Source organism: Macrobrachium rosenbergii, chromosome 41 (genome assembly GCF_040412425.1).
Source record: "Macrobrachium rosenbergii isolate ZJJX-2024 chromosome 41, ASM4041242v1, whole genome shotgun sequence".
NCBI lineage: Eukaryota > Metazoa > Arthropoda > Malacostraca > Decapoda > Palaemonidae > Macrobrachium > Macrobrachium rosenbergii.
Genome location: NC_089781.1, coordinates 33,779,610 through 33,802,266, shown reverse-complemented (window position 1 = coordinate 33,802,266; position 22,657 = coordinate 33,779,610). Strand labels below are relative to the sequence as shown.

The 22,657-nt window shown below is 44.8% G+C and overlaps 1 protein-coding gene across 1 annotated transcript in view; it reads right to left on the bottom strand.

Annotated features, from left to right (window-relative positions):
• The window catches only part of TTLL12 (Tubulin tyrosine ligase-like 12), a 99,806-nt gene extending 81,961 nt beyond the window's left edge, over positions 1-17,845 (bottom strand). The window contains 1 exon segment of the mRNA XM_067084220.1: positions 17,595-17,845. Coding sequence (XP_066940321.1) covers positions 17,595-17,711 — 117 coding nt within the window. The 5' untranslated portion in view covers positions 17,712-17,845.
• Positions 17,846-22,657: the final 4,812 nt, after the last annotated feature.

Here is a 22,657-nt window from a genome sequence, read left to right as displayed (position 1 = left end):
GTTAAAAGGTAGGGGAGGGGTCCAAGCAGACAAGGCCCTGCCACCCAAAGTTAAGTTAAGATGAACCCCTATAACTGTCCCTGCAACAATTACATATTTTATCAATTTCTCGGTGTTCAAAATGTTGATGCCCAAAAGTTATAGTTTTTTGGCTGATTATTTGTAGTTTACATATTTCCTGCTTTTATGATTGGTGGTTCACGCTCATTTTTACTTTTCCCCCTCCCATAATCAAGGTTTCCCATTTGGGACCCCATAACTATTGGATGCAAAAGGATGGGAAAACACCAAACAGTGGTCTGCAACAATAATACTGGTTCGAAATGCATAAAACAAAAGATAACTATTCACAGTAACATAGCCTACTCTCCATGTATTTGGCTAAGAATTTATGTATTACAGTAGACTATTATCTCAAAAAAATATTGCCTAAGGTTAATCACCTGGGCAAGAAATTAAAGGAGTGGAGCTCCCACACAGATTTGTTTGTCCCTGTGCATTGTGGGGTGGGATGGGATGAGCACCATACTTGGAATGTCTCATTATTTTTACCAGGAAATGTGGGTTTGTTAACAAGGTGAAAGATGATTTTTTTTTAAAGTTTCACCAATTAAGTTGGATTTTGGAATTTTGGTGTTGCATCAATAAACTGTTATCTGTTTGCAGGCTAAGCCTTTGTTCATTTGGTGCAGAGATGTAACTTTCATCCCTCGTGTATTTTTTTTGTTTTGAATGTTTCTGGGATTCATTTTAGCAATACAGTACTTAAGCAGATTAAAGATACTGGAATCCCTTGTATTCTCTATAATTATGGGTGACCACAGAGGGAACCAGGATTTTTGGGTGGGTAAAAATACAAAACAGTAAAATGCAAAGATGTATTCTAACACTGCCATGATTGCCTATTTCCGCAAGTTCTGATTCTGATTAAGGTAAGGTTTACCGAATATTTGGTAGTTTGGTAATTTTTATTGTAAACCAAAATTGTACTCCGGAGTTGAAAACATGATTTTCCTAAGTCTAAGGGTGTTTTGCATGGTTTAGATGTTCATTTTAATAGCAACTTAGTAGGCTAGGTCTATGTTTACGGATACTGGTCCCCCTCTCATATCCTACAATTACGGGGACCATAGTGGGAAAACTGGGTTTTTGGATGATGTTAAATACAACAGAGTGAAATAAAAGGATATATCCTAACATACCCATGATACTTCTGCAAACTGTGATTGTGATTAAGGTGAGGTTTATTGAAGGATTTTAGTGACCCCATGCATTATTTAAGTAAGGACCTAATAACCTAGGTTATTTTTTATTGGTGGCAGGCCAGGTGAGGACCTAACACCCTAGGGTTAGGTTAGATGTGGGTAGATATGTTGCAACAGATTTTAGTGCTACTTTCATTTTAGTAAATCACAAGGAACTTATTTATAAACTTCAGAATCTTAGAGTGGGTGGATCTGTTTTAGGTTTATATTCCAAGATCTCCTTTCAGGTAGGCATCAACAAGTTGCTGTTGATGGGGTCTTTAGTGAACCAAGACCTACTGTGTCTGGAATTCCACATGGTATTGTTCTTAGTCCACTGTTATTTTTAGAGTGCACAAGTGATATGGTTGTTGGCATGGAAAACAAGATTATTTAGTATGCTGATGATGCAACACTTGTTGGTGTAGTATAGTCTCCACTTATGAGAAATGAAGCTGCCCTTAGTCTCAGTTCTGGCATGGAGTGGATTAGTGAATGGTGTAGTTAGTGGGGTATAAGGCTGAACTTCAGTAAAACATAAACTCTGTTTATTAAGAGATCTCGTACAGATTTTCCACCCCATCCTCCCTTCAGGTGGATGGGACTCTGCTGAACGAGTCTGAAGCTTTAACTATTCTAGGTGTAACTTCTGACTCATATCTTACTTTTGAGAAACATCTAATGAAAGTGTCAGCAAATGCTACATGAAAGTTAGGTATTGTACGGAAGACCTCATATATTTATAAGCGATAAAATCAATGAAACCTGTTTAGGTCATTTGTCCTTCCTTTACTAGAATACTGTTCTCCAGTATGGAAGGCCGCTTCTGCCAGAGATTTATCTTTTAGATAGAGTGGTTTGATGGTGGCGGGCTTCTGTTTCCTAATATTAGCAGTTATGACTTGGCCTATCGATGAATGGTCTCATTTGTTAATTTTTCATAAATTGTATTTTAACAGAGATCTTTCACATTCACAATTGATCCAAGATCCCTTTTCCTGCTAAGAGCAACCAGATTTGCAGAACAGTAGCACCAATATGCAGTAAAAATACCTCACTGTTGAACTTATCAGTTCCAGGTCCTATATTCCTCACACCCTTGGGCTGTGGAATAGTCTTCCTGAAGAAGTCGTGCAATCAGAACTTTTGAAGTTCAAATGAAGATGCAATGCATTACTAACCTAATACAATCCTCCTTGCAATTTAATGATTTACAGTACTTACATTTTCGTCTATTTATTAACCCTTACAGGCCAGGCTGAGTACATGTACAGCATACATAACAATACCCCAAGACTGGACAAACTTTAAGGTTGGCTTGGCCAATATAAAAAAAAACATCACAGGAAAGAGGAAAATAAGTAAATGCACATGGTATAAAACAAATTTTAAAAAAATTTTTGTACTTTCCACGGGATGTTGAAAGTGAATATTTCCAACACCTGTCAGGCCTATTTTCCAAGGCACTTGTAAAAATATATATACTAATTTTAGCAGTTATACTTGTCCTTTCTAATAATTTTAAAAATTTTACTTTGTAAAATTACCAATACTGTACAGCTCACATACTTTCATAACAGACAAGAATTAAAATCAGCAACAGTCCCCAAGTATATTCATGGTGAGTTATAGATGTTCTTTATAAAAATCTTTTTAGTGAGTTATAAATGTTCTTTCTAAAATTTTTTTGTACTTTGCAAAATTACAATTACAGCTGACATACTATTGTAAAAGATAATAACTAAAACCAACAGCAACCCTTGAATACATTTATGAGCAAATATATACAAGATGTACTGGGACAAGGAGATGCAGTACATTCCCCCTTGAAATCTCAAGTCACGCTATCTCACTGGTATTCTGGACTGAGGTGTTAGTGTTGCCATAAGTCATTTATGGCCTGTTCAAGTGATAGGAATGTTTCCATGCAAAACTTGTTTAAATATCATGGCACAATATAACAGTACTCATTTGAGCTGAACCAAGGAATTTCATACGCAGTTATTGGGGAACATATGAGCCCTGCCTTCCAGTAATGGTTAATTTGTCAATTTACTTTTCCTTTTTTAATCAGTGAGATATCTTCTTTCTGTATTTCCCTTGACCACCTCTTACTTTCTAATGAACACCATATTCTTTGGAAGCTTGAATTTCAAGTCAATTGCCCTATGGGGATGTTCAATATGAATAAGTTCACTTTCTGAATAATAATAATAATAATAATAATAATAATAATAATAATAATAATAATAATAATAATAATAATAATAATATTTATTTTAAATTACAGTACCCTAAAATATGCTGGGAGGGGGGGGAGGGTTTCTGGGCGAATAAAAGACCCGACTATGTGCCCATGGTCATGGGAGTGGGGGTTGGTAAGTTCAAAGAGGTTAGATTTATGGAGATGCCCTGACCATACAAACCCTTCATTAATCCATGTGGCCAGGTCAGTCAGCCAACTCCCAGAAAGATTGTCAATCAGACCTTTGGAAAGGTTGGCACTTTTGGAAATAAATGAACTCCTCTTTGTTTTTTTGTTATTTCCTTTTGTTCCTTTTGTTTACTTTCTTTCAAGTAAAAATTAGAAACTCTTTCTGAGCCATGTACATTATTTATTTTAAATTTAAAGGGAAATAAAGATACATAGATAATATAAAACATACACATAAGTGAAACAACCACCGAATCCGTTAAATTTTTTTTAGAAAACAGACTAATCTTCAGGATACGAAAAACACAGTAACCTTCTCTTCAGCAAAATTCAAAACAACATTATGAGATTAACAGCTGTTTTTCCTGAAAACTTTCTAATCATATGTCAAGTTTAAGTACTACGGTGTCCAGGTGTTTGGTCAATACAGAAAATCCCAAACACCTGGTTATCATATTATACAAATATACAAATAGGAATATATACTATGTCACCATTATATATGCATGCATACATACATTACAGGCCACTGAAGTGAATAAGTTTCATATATGTCTGGCGACTCTGCATTTGTTTTGAGCCACAAGTTTTGCTAAAAACGTTTTTGCAGCATAGGAATATTGTAATACTTCCAAGTATTTTGCTGGAATCACCTTAATAAACAAAATATGATTTTTTATCAGTTCGCTGTCATACATGTGATCAGCTGTTTTTGAAAAAAATCTGCTTGTTAGTATAATATTCTAATACTGCATTAACAATTTTCTGAAAATCTTTCCTTCTGAGACTAATGTAACAATTTTCATAAAACGATAGATTTTCAAAACATTTTTTCAAATCTTTGCCATATTTCAATAACATCATAAGAGGGGTGAACTAGTTTTCCCTTACTTTTCAATCTAATTAAGTACTGCACTGTGCTCTTTGGTTCACCAGTTAGAGCATCAATGATGTTTCACAAAGCAAGGATTTCTTTAATTTGTACACTATGTACCCAGCTATACAGTATATGCAACATTAATGTTGCATATACTGAACTAGGAACATGTGTAATCATCTTCACTAGGTTCACATGCAGAAAATGCATTACAATTGTTCACCATTAATCTATTCCTACCTGAAGAAGCATTTATTGCCAGTACACATGAATTTGCAATATTACGAGAATATTTTAATATAGGTACTGACTTAAGTGGAATGCAGTTTCCATTAAGAACATCCTGGATATCAATGTGAATCAAGATTTTTTTTATATGCTGCAGAAAACTGGCGAGAAGTAGGATGTGGCGGAATTCAAAACCACAAAAAACAGTACACAACACTCACCCTGATCCTCGGTTGCTGGAAGATGGAGTAAGGCGTCCACGGTCGCCAACACAGCACCCAAAACCCCACAAACAAAACAAGGAAACATAAAAAAGAAGATAGAACTATACACACAACAAGAACAGCACACTAACAAGAAAAACCAACAACTCTCAAAAGCACACAAAAAACTGTCCAAGACCAAACGACTGACCGGCACTAGCTCTGACTCAAGACAAGACTCAAAAACCGAAAAAATCCTTCACATATTCCACAGACAGACAGCGCCGTAAACAAACTAACGACCTCATCCCTCTTCCAACAACCGAAGCACTCACTAACGACAATTACACTCGCTCGCTCTCTCTCTCTCTCTCTCTCTCTCTCTCTCTCACAAAACGTTGGGAAATGCTAAATACAAACAAATTTATTCATCCCTCTATAATTCTCCCCCCTTTTAGCATTTCCCAATCAACACTTTTCACACTGCATTCAAATCGCCTTACGCAACACCCACGGATGCTCACTAGCAGGTCCTCTAGATCGCGTTCGCGGACACGCAATCATTCTCTCAGAATCATTCTCTCTTCTAGCAACATTCAAATTCACATCTTCTCCTCCATTCTCTCTCAGATTCACGCTATCTTCTTCACTATTACCACTCTCAATTTCATCCACAATCTTATCTATACCCTCTAACTCGTTCCCAAAAACCTCCCCCAATTCTTCAACTAACCCATCCCATTCGCTCATTGACCTTTCCAATTCTTGCAACGATTCATTCATGCTTTCAATCACTCTTACACTTTCGCTCACCTCCAACCGTTCACTAACCCCTACACGTTCAGTCAACTCAGTTATATCAAACCCACATATGCTATACGTTCTATTCATACCATCCCATTCATCGTATTACACGCTTTATCACTCATTTTCACCTTGGCACTCACACCCCTATCACACAACTTACGATCATTCCTTTCACTTACGTTCTTCCCTTTCTTACGTTTTCTACCATACTCTATCAAAACAAATTGCTGATCCTCATGCAACAACCCCTCACGTACATGCATCACACGCACTGATTGCATCCTGGAGGATCCACCCATTTGAACCCCCTTCACACTCAGTTTCCCGAATTCGCGGTCACAGTCACCCTCTTTCGTCTACATACACTTGATACATGCCCTTCCATTCCACATTCGACACACTTCGCTCTCGGTTCTGAACACATTCTCGCATAATGCCCATTCTTACCACAGTTGCCACATATTACATTCACTCAGGTACCCCTACAACCATTAGCAACATGACCCACCTGTCCGCACCTGTAGCATTTAACCCCCCTATCTTTCGTACACTCCCTTACCAAATGTCCCGATTGCCCACACCAAACACGCTCCTAAAGCCCACCTACACTCATTCTTTGTATGTCCTTCCTTTCCACATCTAAAACACTTCGCTCGACTTCCACTCACCGACCTTCCCCTTTGTACACTACTATCCCTAACCCGTCCAACCCGTTGTTCCTTACAAACCCACCATTCATCCTCACTGGCACCTCCACATTACTTGCTCTTACACTCCTATCTATTACACTATCTCCCATTCTCATTGGGCCCCTCAACACTGCCTCCCTAAAGCTTCCAAACTCTGGCACTCTCTCATCTACCCCAGCCCTTACACTCACACTTTGCTCTCTTTTATAACCCTGTCAAGCTCATAATCTTCTACAATTTCCAAAATTTCTCCCCAAGTCAACCTTTCACTAGTCCATCTTTTCTTCTCCTTGCGCTTCAAGTTCACAAATTCTCTCACTCCATCTGGCACTGTCTCTAACAACTTTCATACTAACTCCTTACATTCATCTATCCCATCATCCCCAAACTTCTTCCTCACCAATGTCTCCAGCCTACAAGCATACAGTGACAAGGTTTCCCCAGCTTTCATTCTTGCCTCATCAAATCCAATCTTCCTCTTATACTTAACACTCGCTTTCATACGCCTCGCTTGCTCAACTAGTCTAGCTTTCACCTTGTCATACTCAACATCTCCCACACTCATAATAACCCTATACATATCAAGCAAAAACCCAGTCAAATATTCTCCTAATTCTCGTGCCCACACTCTCTTACTCTCCCCATACTTATCCTGACAAAACCTTTCATACTCCCTAAAGAAATCATGCACATCCCTACTTCCATACTCATTATACTTTTCACACTGGGGTACCTCCCTCACATACATAGCCTTTCTCACTTCTTTCTCACTTTCACTCTCACTTTCGCTACTTTCACTCTGTCCTTTCATACCCTCTTCCGAATACAGAGTCCACTTCCGCACTTACATTCATCTTACTCATTACACTCTTCTTCTTCCTCTTTTTATCCACTTTTATCCATTCACCTCCATCCACCTCACTATCACTAATATCTTCACCCTCTCCCTTCTTTCCTGCCTTTCCCACTTCCTTGCCCTTCTTACCAGTTTCCTTTCCTTTTCCCTTCTTCCCTTTTTCTTCCAATGACTTATCCTTACTTTCCTCTGTTCCTTCCCTTGCTTTTCATTCCCCTTTTCCTTACCCTGCCTCTCATTCTCTCGTTTCTTACTTCCTATTCCCACATCACTTTCATCACTCACGCTTCCACTCACTTCTTCCTCCTTTTCTTTCTCTCTTGCCCCTTCACACATTCCAGAGGACCTGCCTTCAACAGCCCCTTCTCCAAAAACACCCTTGAACATACCTTTCACCATTTCTTCCACACCTTTCATCATTCCCTCCAACTTTTTATCCACCCTCTCTTCTTCCATTCTCTCTTCTGACTCTTTCATCTCCCCTTTCATTTCTTCTTTTGCACTCCTTAGCATTCCCCCATCTCCTCCAACTGACTCCTCAACTCCTCATTCTCACTCCTCAGCTTCCCATTCTCCTCCTCCAGCCTACCCTGGAGTTCCTCTTCCATCTCGGAGTTCCTCTCTCAGTTTCTCTATCTCACTCATCCTGACCTCTTACTCTCACTCTACCCACCACAAACAATCCTAACAGCTATTATACAACAGCCCCACGTTGGGCGCCAAATATTATGTGGCGGAATTCAAAACCACAAAAAACAGTACACAACACTCACCCTGATCCTCGATTGCTGGAAGATGGTGTAAAGCGTCCACGGTCGCCAACACAGCACCCAAACCCACACAAACAAAACAAGGAAACATAAAAAAGAAGATAGAACTATATACACAACAAGAACAGCACACTAACAAGAAAAACCAACAACTCTCAAAAAGCACACAAAAAAACTGTCCAAGACCAAACGACTGACCGGCACTAGCTCTGACTCAAGACTCAAGACTCAAAAACCGAAAAAAATCCTTCACATATTCCACAGACAGACAGCAGCGCGTAAACAAACTAACGACCTCATCCCTCTTCCAACAACCAAGCACTCACTAACGACAATTACACTCTCTCTCTCTCTCTCTCTCTCTCTCTCTCTCTCTCTCTCTCTCTCTCTCTCAAAAACGTTGGGAAATGCTAAACACATACAAATTTATTCATCCTCTATAAGGATTCTTGTTGCAATCACCTATACTTCTGATTTTGCCCAAGAAAAGTTCAATATGATCTTGACTCATTTTATACTTCAATAAGAAATATAATTTGGTCTGTCACAACCTATTAAATTATCGCATAAAATATTCATCTTTCAGAAAACTGCAAGGCAAACAAAAATCATTCACAAATTATCTGTTGTCAGTACTGAGGATAGCTTTCAGTTGTGTGATCAAGACAATAAGAAACAAAATCCTTGATATTTCAAAAATACTATATAGCAAATCCTCATTTTTTAAAATACTAATAATAACATTTCTAACATAATTCCAGGTCATTAGTATTCACTAACAGAAGTTAACAGACGAATCTGAAATCTTGTTAAATCTTTGCGTACATCTGTAAGCAGCTCAAGCAATCGGCATTTTTCTGAAGAGTTAATATAAGCTGGCCTGCACAAACGGTCACAAAAAAGTGAGATCCTATTAATACGGGAAGTCAGAAATGTCAAAATGATTGTCAAATTTGACTGCACTTGTCTGGGTCAGGGCATCTCCATAAATCTAACCTCCTTGGGTAAGTTAGGGTGGGGGGTCAAAGGGGTGATATCCTCTTCGGCTAAGTAAGAACTTGGCCCCCTAAGTTAGGTTAGGTTAAATCCATCCTTGTATTTCACCCCAAAAACCATACCTCCTCACTGTGCGATAGGCTATAGGCCTCCAGTGGGGATGGGGTCCAATAATTCTAAAGCTACTCATTTGCTTATGACATAAACCTCAGAAACATTCAAAACTCATATGGAAAAACCATACAGTATTTCCCGCTCCAGGTAATTCTAAGTACTAGCTCCGCACTTGTTTTTACCTTGGAAACTGGTTTTTTCTACACTTTTAGGGCTTCTGATACTGGCCGTGAGTTTGTTTGTTGTTGGCCAACTGTAATTTGCCCCCTAACTCTACTCAACAGTAAAGGGGGACTGTGAGAATTCAAGGTTTTGGGTGGGGAGAACACAAATGGAGCGGACATGTTTACGTATATAAATTAACGATATTTTATGAGGAGCGCCTCTGGAGGAAAAAGCGAGGGCCATTCGCCAACAGGAGGGAGTTAAATGCATGGTAGATCTAAGCAGGCTGTCCGCAGTGAGCTAGGCTATGGCAGTTGACGTTTTTCTATAGAACTTTACTTGCTGAACAAGAATTTAAAGTAATATTTTGTTGCTTGGCTGTAATTAAGCTGTAAATTATAGTAGAACTGGTGTGGTAAAACCCTTTCAAGAATAGCTAACAGTAAGGGGGACCCATTGGGAATATGATATTTTAATGATAAAATAAAGTTTGTTCATACTTACCTGGCAGATATATATATATAGCTGTATTCTCTGATAGTCCGACAGAATTTCAAAACTTACGACACATGCAGTGGGAGATCAGGTGGTTAGTACCCATTCCCGCCTCTGGGAGGCGGGTATCAGAACCATTCCCATTTTCTATTCAGATTTTCTAGTGCCACTGTCTCCTGAGGGAGGTGGGCGGGCACTATGAATATATATATCTGCCAGGTAAGTATGAACAAACTTTATTTTTATCATTAAAATATCATTTTGTTCATGAGACTTACCTGTCAGATATATATATAGCTGAATACCACCATTGGAGGTGGGTACAGACAGAATAGGATTTAGGAAAAACACACTACATGTAGGTGAAAGATACCTTGGTTCCTTACCTGTTAGCATAGCTGACTTCGTGATTACTGTCACCCAAGTCCGCTTCTGTAACTAGAGTCTCCAGCAAGGGTGTGACCTGTATAGCTGGTGAGTTCTAGATGATCTGTCAACGGGGGCGTGACCACAATGTGACTAGACCATATTGACCATACAATGAGGGCAAACGAAGTAAAAACCAACCACCTGACCAAGCCTAACTAAGTTAGGATAACGCAACTAAAGCTAACGATTGGGAAGTCCGCCACAGGCAGTCGACCCAACAACCATAAAAACACTATCCAACCATTTTCTATAGGATAGGATGAGTGTCATCCCCTGCCCCCAGGAAAGTATCTGCGGAAACGTATGGTCCTAGCGAAAGCAGTTCTCATATGTCGTCTTCACATCTCTCAGGTAGTGTGAAGCGAACACAGAGTTGCTCCGCCAAAATGTGGCACCCAGAATGTTACTGAGTGACATATTCTTCTGAAAAGCCACTGAAGTTGCAACCGCCCTCACCTCGTGAGCATTGACTTTCAGAAGTTTAAAATCAGTGTCTTGACAGCATGAATGGGCTTCTTTAATCGTATCCCTCAGAAAGAAAGCCAGAGCATTCTTTGACATAGGTAAGTCCGGTCTCTTTACTGAACACCATAAACTATCTGAGGGACCTCGACTTTCCTTCGTCTTGTCTAAGTAGACTTTGAGAGCCCTAACAGGGCAAAGGACTCTCTCTGGCTCTTGAATTAGGATTTCAGCCATACCCTTGATTTCAAAGCTCTTGGGCCAAGGGTTAGACGGATTTCATTTTTCGCTAAAAAGGAAGGGCTTAAAGAACAAACTGCGTTATGTCCCTTTAAAGCCTATATGTCTACTAAAGGCTTGCAGTTCACTAACCCTCTTCGCAGTTGCTAGAGCGGTTAGAAAAACAGTCTTCCTGGTAATGTTCCTCAATGACGCAGAACGAAGAGGTTCAAAGAACTGGACATCAGGAACCGTAAGGACAACATCAAATTCCAAGAAGGAGTCCTTAGCCGAGGCACCTTCGAGGTTTCAAGGATCTAAATAGATCGTGAAGGTCTTTGTTGTTAGACAGATCCAAGTTTCTATGCCTAAAAACAGATGATAGCATACTTCTATATCCCTTGATAGTCGGGACTGCTAGTTTAACATCACTCCTCAGAAACAAGAGGAAGTCTGCTATCTGGCTCACAGAGGTCGTGGTGGAGGAAATGCCCTTCTTTCTACACCATCTCCTAAAGACGGTCCACTTCGATTGGTACAAATTACTGGAAGAGAGTCTTCTTGCTCTGGCAATAGCTCTCACCACTGGTCTAGAAAAACCTCTCGCTCTGGCCAGCTTCTCGATAGTCTGAATGCAGTTAGACTCAGAGCAGGGAGGTTTTTGTGGTACCTCTCGAAGTGGGGTTGTTTGAGTAGATCGACTCTCATGGGCAGAGATCTCGGAAAGTCCACTAGGAAGGACATGACCTCTGTGAACCATTCCCTCGAAGGCCAAAATGGGGCGATTAACGTCATCCTCGTCCCTTCCGACGACGCAAAACTTCCTGATGACTTCTCCGATGATTTTGTAGGAGGGGAAAGGCATACACGTCCATCCCCATCCAATCCCAGAGAAGAGCGTCTACTAAGAGCTCCTGGGTCGAGAACAGGGGAGCAGTAAAGAGGAAGTCTCTTCGTCTTGGAAGTTGCAAAGAGATCTACCAATGGACGTCCCCAAAGCTTCCACAGTCCTTGACACACCTCTTGGTGTAGGGTCCATTCGGTCGGCAGCAGTTGTCGCTGCCCGACTTAGAAGATCCGCACGGACGTTCTCTACGCCTGCAACAAACCTCGTGAGGATCGTAATATTCGGGCCTGAGCCCACAGAAGGATGTCCTTTGCTAAGGCGAAAAGGGACCGAGAGTGAGTTCCTTCCTGTTTCTTGAGGTATGACAGGGCCGTGGTGTTGTCCGAGTTGATCTGGACAACTCGGTTCGAGACTCGCCCTCGAAGAAAAGAAGGGCCAACTGAATCGCCCCAATTCTTTGAGGTTTATGTGCCAGGACACCTGTTCCCCTCTCCAGGTGCCCGACACTTCTTCCCCCAGTGTTGCTCCCCACCCCGAGATGGACGCGCGTCAGAAAATAACACTAGGTCGGGGTTCTGAAGTTTGAGAGAAAGGCCTTCTGCCAACTTTGATGGATCGAGCCACCACCTTAGGTGATCCTTTACCTTTGGCGAAATACTCAGAGAAACTTCCAGATTCTCCTTGTCCTGCCAGTTCTCTGCAAGGAAGAATTGAAGCGGTCTGAGATGCAGTCTCCCCAGGGAAACAAACTTCTCCAGCGATGAAATGGTCCCCAGCAGACTCATCCATTCCCTCACCGAGCATGTTTCTTTCCTCAGGAAGGCTGAAACTTTGTCTAAACACTGAAGTTGTCTTTCTTGAGACGGAAATGCTCGAAAAGCCACTGAATCCATCTGAATCCCCAGATAAACGATGGACTGAGTCGGGGTCAGATGGGACTTTTCGAAATTCACCAGAAGTCCTAGGGACTTCGTCAAGTTCAAAGTCGTGTGAAGATCCTCCAGACACCTTGTCATTGACGAGGCTCGAATGAGCCAATCGTCCAAATAAAGAGAGACTCTTATTCCTCCAAGGCGAAGCCATCTCGCAACATTCCTCATTAAAATCGTGAATACCATAGGAGCTGTGCTGAGCCTGAAGCAGAGAGCCTGAACTGGAAATACCTGTCCCCGCAGGACAAATCTCAGGTATTTCCTCGATAGAGGATGTATAGGGACGTGAAAATAGGCGTCCTGGAGATCGAGAGAAACCATCCAGTCACCTGGTCTTAGGGCTCCCATGACCGACTGGGACGTCTCCATTACGAACTTTTCTTTGAGAACGAAATGGTTCAACTTGCTGACGTCCAGAACTGGTCTCCATCCCCTGACTGCTTCGGTACCAAAAACAGCCTGTTGTAAAAGCCCGGGATTGTAAATCTGAGACCTGTTCCACAGCTCTCTTCTCGAGCATTTTCTCGAGCAGGTCAAGAGAATCTGCTGCTTCTCCTGCTGATAGGATGGCGACAGATCTATGGGTTTCGTGCATAATGGAGGCAAGACGAGGAATGGGATCTTGTATCCTTTTCGATGACTTGGAGGGACCAGTTGTCCGTCCCTCTCTCTCTCAGGCTCTTGCAAAAGAAAGAAGCCTGGCTCCTACCGGTGTCTGAAGGTCCGCAGGAGTCATTTCTTGCCCTGGTCTTAGAAGGGCTCTACCTCTTGAGGGACCTCTTCCTCGAAAGGACGATCTAGAAGAGGGTCCTCCACGAAAGGGCTTCTGAATCTTGGAAGCCTGCCCAGGGAAGAAGTCGAAGGGACTGCTGGATGTCTAGAAGACTGGGCCAGGAGGTCCTGAGTAGCCTTCTCTTGCAAAGTGGCGGCCGTATCCTTGACTAAGGACTGGGGAAAAGATGGCTAGAAAGCAGAGCGAACAACAACTCTGCCTTCTGAGAAGGAGAGACCGACTTCACAGTGAAGTTGCAGTAAATGGCTCTCTTCTTTAAAAGCTCCCGCACAGAAATGGGCAGCCAGTTCTTCGAGCCATCCCTAACCGCCTTGTCCATACAGGATAGGACACTGAACAAATCTCCCAGACTAATGGAGTCAGGGCTACGAGCCTGCAAGTCCAGGACTCCCAGGCACCAGTCCAGAAAGTTGAAAACTTCCAAAGACCTGAAGAGGCCTTTCAGATGGTGATCGGTTTCAGATAAAGACCAGGACACCTTCGCTGATGAAAGGAGAGATCTTCTGGGGCGTCCACAAGGCTGGCAAAATCCCTTGGGAAGAGGAAGGAACTCTCCAACCAACCTCCTCTCCTGTCTCGTACCAAATTCCTGCTTTTCCACTCAATCTTGACGGAGGCAGGGCGAAAGAAGTCTTGCACTGGGCCTTCCTGGAGTCCATCCACTCCTGAACCTTGTTAAAGGCCCTCTTTGTAGAGAGAGAGGCGTAGCCATCTTCACAAAACCAGAAGACTTTTGTGATTTAGACGAGGTTAGCTGCGGGGGAGGGGCGAGGAGCAGAGGGTTGAAACTTGTCCCCAAACAAGTCCTTCAGCAGCCTAGTCAAGACTTGGTAGTCTGAAGAAGCTGAAGAAGTAGAGGACTGATCCTCAACTGCAGGATCCGAAGCGCTAGACAGCTCTCCTTCTTCAACAGGAACAACCGAAGGGGCAGGAGAAGACCCGGGAGGATGAAGCCCTTGCAGACCAACACGCAAAAGGGACTTCTGCTTGGAAGAAGTCCGAGAGGGGTCACGAAAGTCTCGGGCAGAAGAGTCTAAACGAGCATCCTGACGAGATTCCCGACGAACTTCTTGACGATCCGACGAGCGTCCTGATGAGAGCGAGCAGCGAGGGAGGCATCTTGCCTAGCAGCAAGGGAGGCGTCGTGCCGAGCAGCAAGGGAGGCGTCTTGCCGAGCAGCAAGGGAGGCGTCTTGCCGAGCAGCCAGGGAGGCGTCATGACGAGCAGCAAGGGAGGCGTCATGTCGAGCAGCAAGGGAGGCGTCTTGCCGAGCAGCATGAGGAGCGTCATGCTTAGCAGCATGAGAAGCGTCCCTGGCGAAACAAGAGGATCGTCGTAACGAGGGGCGTCAAGCCTAGCAGCATGAAGAGCTTCAGAAAGCGGAAATGCGATCCCTGCCGAGACCAGTAAAGCGCTGAGCAACAGGACTTCTAGAGGGCGGCGAAGCATGAGATGACGACGAACGCGTGGAGAAGGAGAAGGGGAAGGTTTGGACCTCTTGATCGGCAGCCGGGAATCCTTCCGGCGACGACACACGTATCAGTCTCCTTCTGGGCCATTAACGAAGCCAATTGCCTCTGCATGCCTAGCAGCAGCTTACTTAGGAAGTCTCCTCCTCAGGAGAGGGACTGATCCTGTGAGAAGACGAGGCGCTCGGGACGCCTTCTTCCTTCTCACAGGGGAAGCAACAGCTTTCTTTCTGGAAGCGGCGGAGCGCTCAAAAGCGTCATCGTCCGATGACGTCCTGGTCCTCTTCTGCGGTGGGATGGCGTCAAAATCCTCCAGAGAAGAGCGGAGCGTCACGAGAAAAGGGGACGTGAAGCGTCCCCTTCTTTGAAGCTTCTCTTCAAAGGGCGAGAGTCCCGAGATTTCCACTCCCGACGCGGGAGGAGGAATCGGGGAAGAGAAGCAATCGCATAAGGATTCGTGCCCGAGCACGATCCTTGGCAGCCTGGGAAGCGTCATCAGGACATGCCGAAGGGACGCCAGATCGGTGGGGGGTCCGCGTAACCCTCTTGCGGCTTTCGACTTGCCCACTCCCTGAGTCCTGGGAGTCCGACAGAGGTCTAGACCTAGAGGCATTATACGGCCGATCTGACGCCCCCTCCACAACACTAGGGGGACAGACACTATCACTGCACTTCACAGCACTTTGAAGAGCGAGCATTTTAGCTTCCAAGTTACAATGGAAGACATAATAACCGCCAGGGCATCACCTTCCGCAGACACAACCCCAGGGTTGGGGCAACACCACAGGGTTAGGAAGAGCTACGTCTACAGGAGGGTTAACAGGTGAAAAACACTACCCTGACTCCTACCACTTCTGGAGGAAGACCTCCTGATCCTATCTCGCTCTAACTTTCTCACATAAGAATCATAAGTCTTCCAACTAGCATCAGACAAAGATTCACACTCCTTGCATCGGTCATTCGACAAACAAACATGCCCCCTGCACTGATCGAGCATACAGTGTGAGGATCTACCGAAATTTTCGGTAGCCTCACCTTACAGTCTTGCACACTGCAAACTCTATAACTAGACGAACTAGATTCAGACATCTTAATCCAAGGAAAAAACAAAGCCAAATCCAAAACAATCCACAATAGCGTATGCCTAGCCACAAGTCCAAGTCAAAAAACCAAAAGTCAAACAAATACTTAAGTGACAACCAAGTTTTATCCGAAATCCAAGACGGAGGTACTGAAAACAAGTGTTGACAGTACCGGCGACAGAAAAATCTGAATAGAAAATGGGAATGGTTCCTGATACCCGCCTCCCAGCGGCGGAATGGGTACTAACCACCTGATCTCCCACTGCGTGTGTCGTAAGTTTTGAAATTCTGTCGGACTATCAGAGAATACAGCTATATATATATCTGACAGGTAAGTCTCATGAACAAACGGAGTTTTTTGGGACAAATAACTTGGGAAAAGGTTTGGGTACCTTACTGTTGTATTTCCTGTCATATATGTCATTTGGAGCACGAAAAACAAGTGTAAAAAGAAGGGCAAATAAATGGATAGTGGGAGCCGTTCCACGGGCACTTTTCATTCATTACTAGTACTACTGATTCTAAGCCTTAACATGTATGTGCTAGCTTTCGGTTCACCAATCAGCAGCTGCCGGTTTTCTGCACTTAAGAGAGAGCTGCGAGAGACTGGCAACTGACGTTTTCCTGAGTTATTTTACTTGCTGAACAAGAATTTAAAGTAATTACCTCTTGCCAGTACATAAGAGCTTGCAGGAATCTTTAAAAATGCAGATAAGGCACGCAGCGCCGTTCTGCCACGGCAACCTATAGAGACCACCCAAGTTGAAAGCGGAAATGGTAATGTTTTGTTTCCTGTTTACGAAAGCTTCGAATAGTGTGAAATGGAGCTAGACTATGGCAATTGACGTTTTTCTATGTTATTTTACTTGCTTTACAAGAGTTTAAGGTAATATTTTGTCGGTCGGCTGCTGCTAAACTGTAATTTACCCTTGACTGTGTGCAATCCACTGGTACAGATGTGTGGTTTTCAAGGGTCAACTGCATTTTAGTTGCAGCCGACCAACAAAATATTATTATAAATTCTTGTTCAGCAGGTAAAATAACGTAGGAAGACTTCAATTGCCATAGGCTAGCTCACTGTGGACAGTACTGGCATCAGGGGGCTGGAATGTCCCTTTGCCGTGTTTAGTACTAGCCTGGGGGGGGTTACCCATACGTTAACAAGTTACTGCACTTGCCAGATGGGATATGAACCGTCCCAAACAGACGTACCCGTGCTCTGTCTTGTGAAGGTGGCGTGTGGAAACCCCTTGTTGGATGGACTTCAGGGGTTAATTAAAGGTTAATTACATTTGTGGGACAAAAAACTGATGATAAATTCATAATTAGCAACCAAAAAAACTGTAGAAAAGGTCAAGTTAGAAGGAAATCGCCGCCGCGGAGCTACTACTTAGATCTACGAAGCTCCGTAATGCCATTATAAATAAAACATTTACAGGCTTATATTTTAATATTCTTCATTGTATGTTGTCAAGTTGCCTACCTGTCCCTGTAGCTTCTTGAATATTGTGGGCCAGAAATGGGGTGGTACTCCAGACGATTCTAGCTGAACTTTATGCTGCTCAACAAATGACTTTGATAATCCATTAAGCTCGGTCATGGCTCAAGTAACCACTGGTATCTCTAATGCAATGCGTAAAACAACCGCGAACTCAGTCAGTATAGATCTAAGTTAACTGACTCAATCCGTCTGCGTTAGGGTAAGTACCTATGACACCGTGTTTTGAACAAAACAAAACGTGGGTTGCGAAGCGACATCAGCTGTTACTCTACAGCTGATTCTATGTTCCGTTTCCTATGGCCAACACGTACTTCAAAAACATTTTGTGGATGTATTTTCAAATTTAATAATAAAATTTATTAACAGTGATGTACTTCGATATTGATTATTTACAATATTATATCAAATAAATAAAATACAGGGTAATAAGCTGATTAAATATCATCCCATCGTTTTTCATACTTTTTACTGTATCAAACGTCTTCATATGTAACCTTGTGTTTGATAAAATAAGAAACAGTTTAGGTTATTGGGAGCCAGCTTTTATCCAGTCATAGTGACCAATACGTCACATTTAAGTTAAGATGTGCACTTTAATTTATGCTTCCAGATTATTTGGACTACACTCATGCTTGCGAAATCAGTCCTACTAATACTGTTTGTGAGATAGATAAATAAAGACAGTTTTTGCAAATTTTGCAAAATCAATCTTAGGGGTGTGTCCTAATGAATGGGCGTAAAGAACAAATTTTCCATTCCTTTCGATTCTGAATAAAGAATGTCAATCATTACATCGATAGTTTAACTTTTGTGACCATTTAAAAACTTTCCTGTTCGGTATGGAGTCCCCAGGTGTGACGTGACATTTCATTCAAGCTTGTTTTCTGAAGTAAAAATGCAAAGAAGTTTTATTTTAATTTATTTTTACCAGAAATGAAAATGTTGAGAAAACAGTTTAGTGATTCCTTAAATCACCTTTAAATGAAATAACATTTTCTCCAAATTCTTAGCTGGCTTCTTCAGAAAAAATAGGTGATTTAGACTGGTAACTAGTCAGACTCGTGGAAGGGTGTATCTCAGTTTTGCACAATTTTATGAGCAATTGTGTCGTGAAAAAACTGGATCCGTTTTTTCGACAATCCTTCACAACGTTCAGGACAAGGGAGGGGAATTGGTAAGTGGGCGGCACAGAATTGAAGTTGAATACAATCTTGATGCCTGCGAAAGAAGAATATTTAAGAGGTGCAAAATAAGACGAGCAGGAAAAAGATACTGCTGGTTTATTAGTCATCCACGCGGTTTATATAGCAGCAGACTGACGTCGCGCCGCGGAATACAATGGGAACAAGGGTGACCTGAGGTCGATAATAATTAACAATAAATACAGTGAACGAGTACACTTTAAATTATACAAATGGACAGAATTGAAGTTGAATACAATCTTGATGCCTGCGAAAGAAGAATACATGGTATACAAATCGGAGACAGGTAAACAATTATATACATAGTTTAAATTATTGGATTTGCATGACCCGTCACGCCAGGTGTGACGAATTGTAGAGGCAAAGAAAATGGGATGTCACCATAGAAAACTTGCTCAGCAGAGACTTTACAAATAATCCCCAACGTGGGTAACGTCTGATTAGTCGGCGTATCTGCTGGGGCGCTGAAGGGTGCCACGGCTGCGTGAGGACATCGGGGAGACACCCTGTGTGTGGGGGCAGCTGACTGCGGTTGTGGGCAGTGCTTTCGGGGGCAACCACGTGGCCGCTTCTTATGGGGGGGCCGGCTGCGGCGACGGCTGTCCAGGTGGAGGGTGCAGTGTGGTGACATCTGTGTCCTCCTCCAGGAGGGCGGGCTTGACGCAGTCTACTGACACCCAGTCATTCTTCCCATGAAGGGCGAGCAGGATCGCCTTGTTGTTCCGCTCCAGCACACGGAAGGGCCCCCCTGTAGGGCCTGGTCAGTGGTGGGTGGACGGCATCATCCCTGACGAAGACATGGATGGTGGAGGACAGGCCAGGCAGCGTAAAGGTGGCCGACCTGTCGGTATGTGTCCGCTTGCAGGGGGCGAACTTGCCGACAATGTCGCGAAGCCTCTGGACAGATGGGTTGTGGCAGTCCTCTGTCACTAGCTCGCCCGGGACCACGAGGGGCTCACTGTAGGTTTTCTCAGCTGCGGGTGGTGCGCCGTCGGCCCTGGGGGTAGTTCTCAACCCAAGGAAGACCCACAGCAGCTGGTATTTCCAGTCCTCAGCGGTGCAGCGGGCCATAAGGGACGCCTTCAGGGACCTGTGAAACCGCTCGACCAAGCCGTTGGCAGCGGGGTTGTAGGCCATGGTGGTGTGATGAGCTGTCCCCAGCAGCCGAGCCAGGGCGGACCACAACTCAGACAGGTTGTGATGTGATCTGGGACGCCGAAGCGGCTGATCCAACTGGAGAGTAGGGCCTCGGCGCACGCTCTGGCGGTGGCTTCTTGCATTTGGGCCACCTTGTTGAGCAGTCGACTATCGTCAGGAGATATCTGGACCTGCCTGACAGGGGAAGGGGCCCAACGATGTCGATGTGAACATGGCTGAACCGCCGCCCTGGCTGCGGGAACTCGCCTACCCCACACTCGGTGTCACGCCCCACCTTGCTGGTTTGGCACTGCAGGCATTGCCTCGCCCAGGTCCTCGCGTCCTTCTGCACTCCGTGCCAGACGAACTTCTGTGACAGTAGCTTGGCTGTCGTCCCGCTGGAGGGGTGTGACAGCCCGTGGATGACGTTGAATACCTGGCGGTGGTGCGAGGCAGGCACCAGGGGTGGGGCTGGCCGGTACTGACGTCGCAGAGGAGATTTGGTCCCCCGGGGACGAGGGGCACGTCCCTCCACTTCAGGGACATGATGGCAGTGCGGTAGGCTGGGGTCTCTGGGTCGGCGGCCTGCTCCCTGGCAAGGTCTTCGTAGTTGATCCCGAGCTGCACCTCGTTAAGCTCGACTCTGGAGAGGGCGTCCTCCACAGGGTTCTTCCTGCTGGGGAGGTACTTGCCGGAGCAGGTGAACTGCAATGGCCGAGAGGTGTCGCTGCTGCCTGGAAGACCATGCGTCCCCCTGGTTGGTGAAGGCGTGGACCAGCGGCTGGTGGTCCGTGCAGATTGTGAAGGGCGTGCCCTCCAGGAGGAACTTGAAGTGCCAGACTGCCCGGTATACTGCGCAGAGTTCCCTGTCGAAGGTGCTGTAGCGGGCCTCTGCGGGGTTGAACTTGCTGAAGAAGGCGATGGGCTGGGGAGCGCTGTCGATGACCTGCTCCAGGACAGCTCCACAGGCGACGCTGCTGGCATCCGTTGTCAGCTGGAGGGGAGCGGTGGGGTCCTGGTGGGTGGGCCAAGGTGGTTGCCTCGGCGAGGGAGGCTTTCGTCAGGGAAGGCCTGCTGCTGGCTAGGTCCCCACGCTAAGGATTTTGGTTGGCCTTTGGGGTTTCCGTCAGGGGGCCCATGGTGTGCGATCCCAGGGATGAACCTCCTGTAGTAGTTCACCATCCTGAGGAACTCCTGGGCGGCCTTGACAGAGGCGGGGACGGGAAACCTGGTGATGGCTGCGACTTTGGATGTGAGCAGGCGGACACCATCTGGGGATACCTCGTGGCCCAGGAAGTTGGCTTTCTAGACGCCGAAGGTGCACTTGTCGAAACATACGACGAGGCCGTTCTCCAGCAGGCGCTGCAGGACTGCCTGGATGTGCTTCTGGTGCTCCTTGTGGGACATGGAAAATATAAGTATATCATCCACGTAGCAGACGCAGAACTTCAGGTCCCCCAGGATGCTGTCCATGAGCCGCTGGAAAGTCGCCCCCGTGTTCCTCAGGCTGAAGGTGGAGAAGGCGAAGACGTAGGACCCGAAAGGCATGATGATGGCGGTCTTCGGTACGTCCTCTGGCACGACTTGTACCTGGAAATAAGATTTCGAGAGATCCAATTTAGAAAATATTTTGGCCCCGTGGAAGGAGGCCGTGAGATCCTGCATGTTTGGCAGGGGGTAATGGTCAGGTTCCGTTGCGAGGTTGAGCCGCCTGTAGTCACCACAGGGTCTCCAGGAGCCGTCCGGTTTCTGCACCATGTGGAGGGGGGAGGCCCACGGGCTGGAGGCCTTCTTGCACATTCCCATCCACTCCATTTCGGTGAAGGCGTTCTTGGTCTCCTGAAGGCGTCGAGGGGAAGCCTCCGGAACCTCGCGTGTGCAGGGGGCCCTTTGTTTTTATGTGATGGTAGATGCCATGTTTGGCTGGGGCCCTGGGTACCTGGCGGAGCTCGGGCCTGAACACGTCAGGGAACTCCTTCAGCAGCTGTGAGTAATGGTGGGGGGGCGACGGAGCAGATGGTGGGCATCTTGGGTCCCGTTGCTAACGGGAGGGACTGGCAGAAGTCGGTGTCGAGGAGGCACTTCCGACCGACGTCGACTGCCAACCCGAAGTGGGTAAGGAAATCCGCACCCAGGAGCGGGGTCATTACGTCCGCGACGACGAAGTCCCAGGAATATCTCCGGCCAAGGATGGAGATCGACAGGAGCCTGGTGCCGTAGGAGAGGATGGGGGACCCGTTGGCGGCCGTCAGGAAGGCAGCCGGGTCCGGTGTTCTCTTGCGGTTCTCTCTGGACAGCGGGAAGATTGATCTAACGGCCCCTGTGTCGACCAACATCATGCTACCGGAGACGGCGTCGCGGACGTAGCCATAGGGCACTATTGCATTGTTTTATAGTTCAATTAGTTCATTATTAAGTAGTTATAATATGATAAAATGATATTTCCGATTACAGAAGAAAATATACTGTCATATAGCCTAATCAGTAGTAAAATATTACACAAATGCTAAGGTATTGAATAAACTCAACAGCTGCAGCGGTGTGAAAAAATTTTTTTCTCCTGCTTCAGAAAATTATGCAAAGGTATTGCTAAATAATACTGCCTATAATAAATATTCATTGTGTCAATATAGACTACTTTTGAGTCTTGGAATTGAAAATCATTACTACAGTATATTATAATTGTTCAGCCTCATTTCTTGTGTC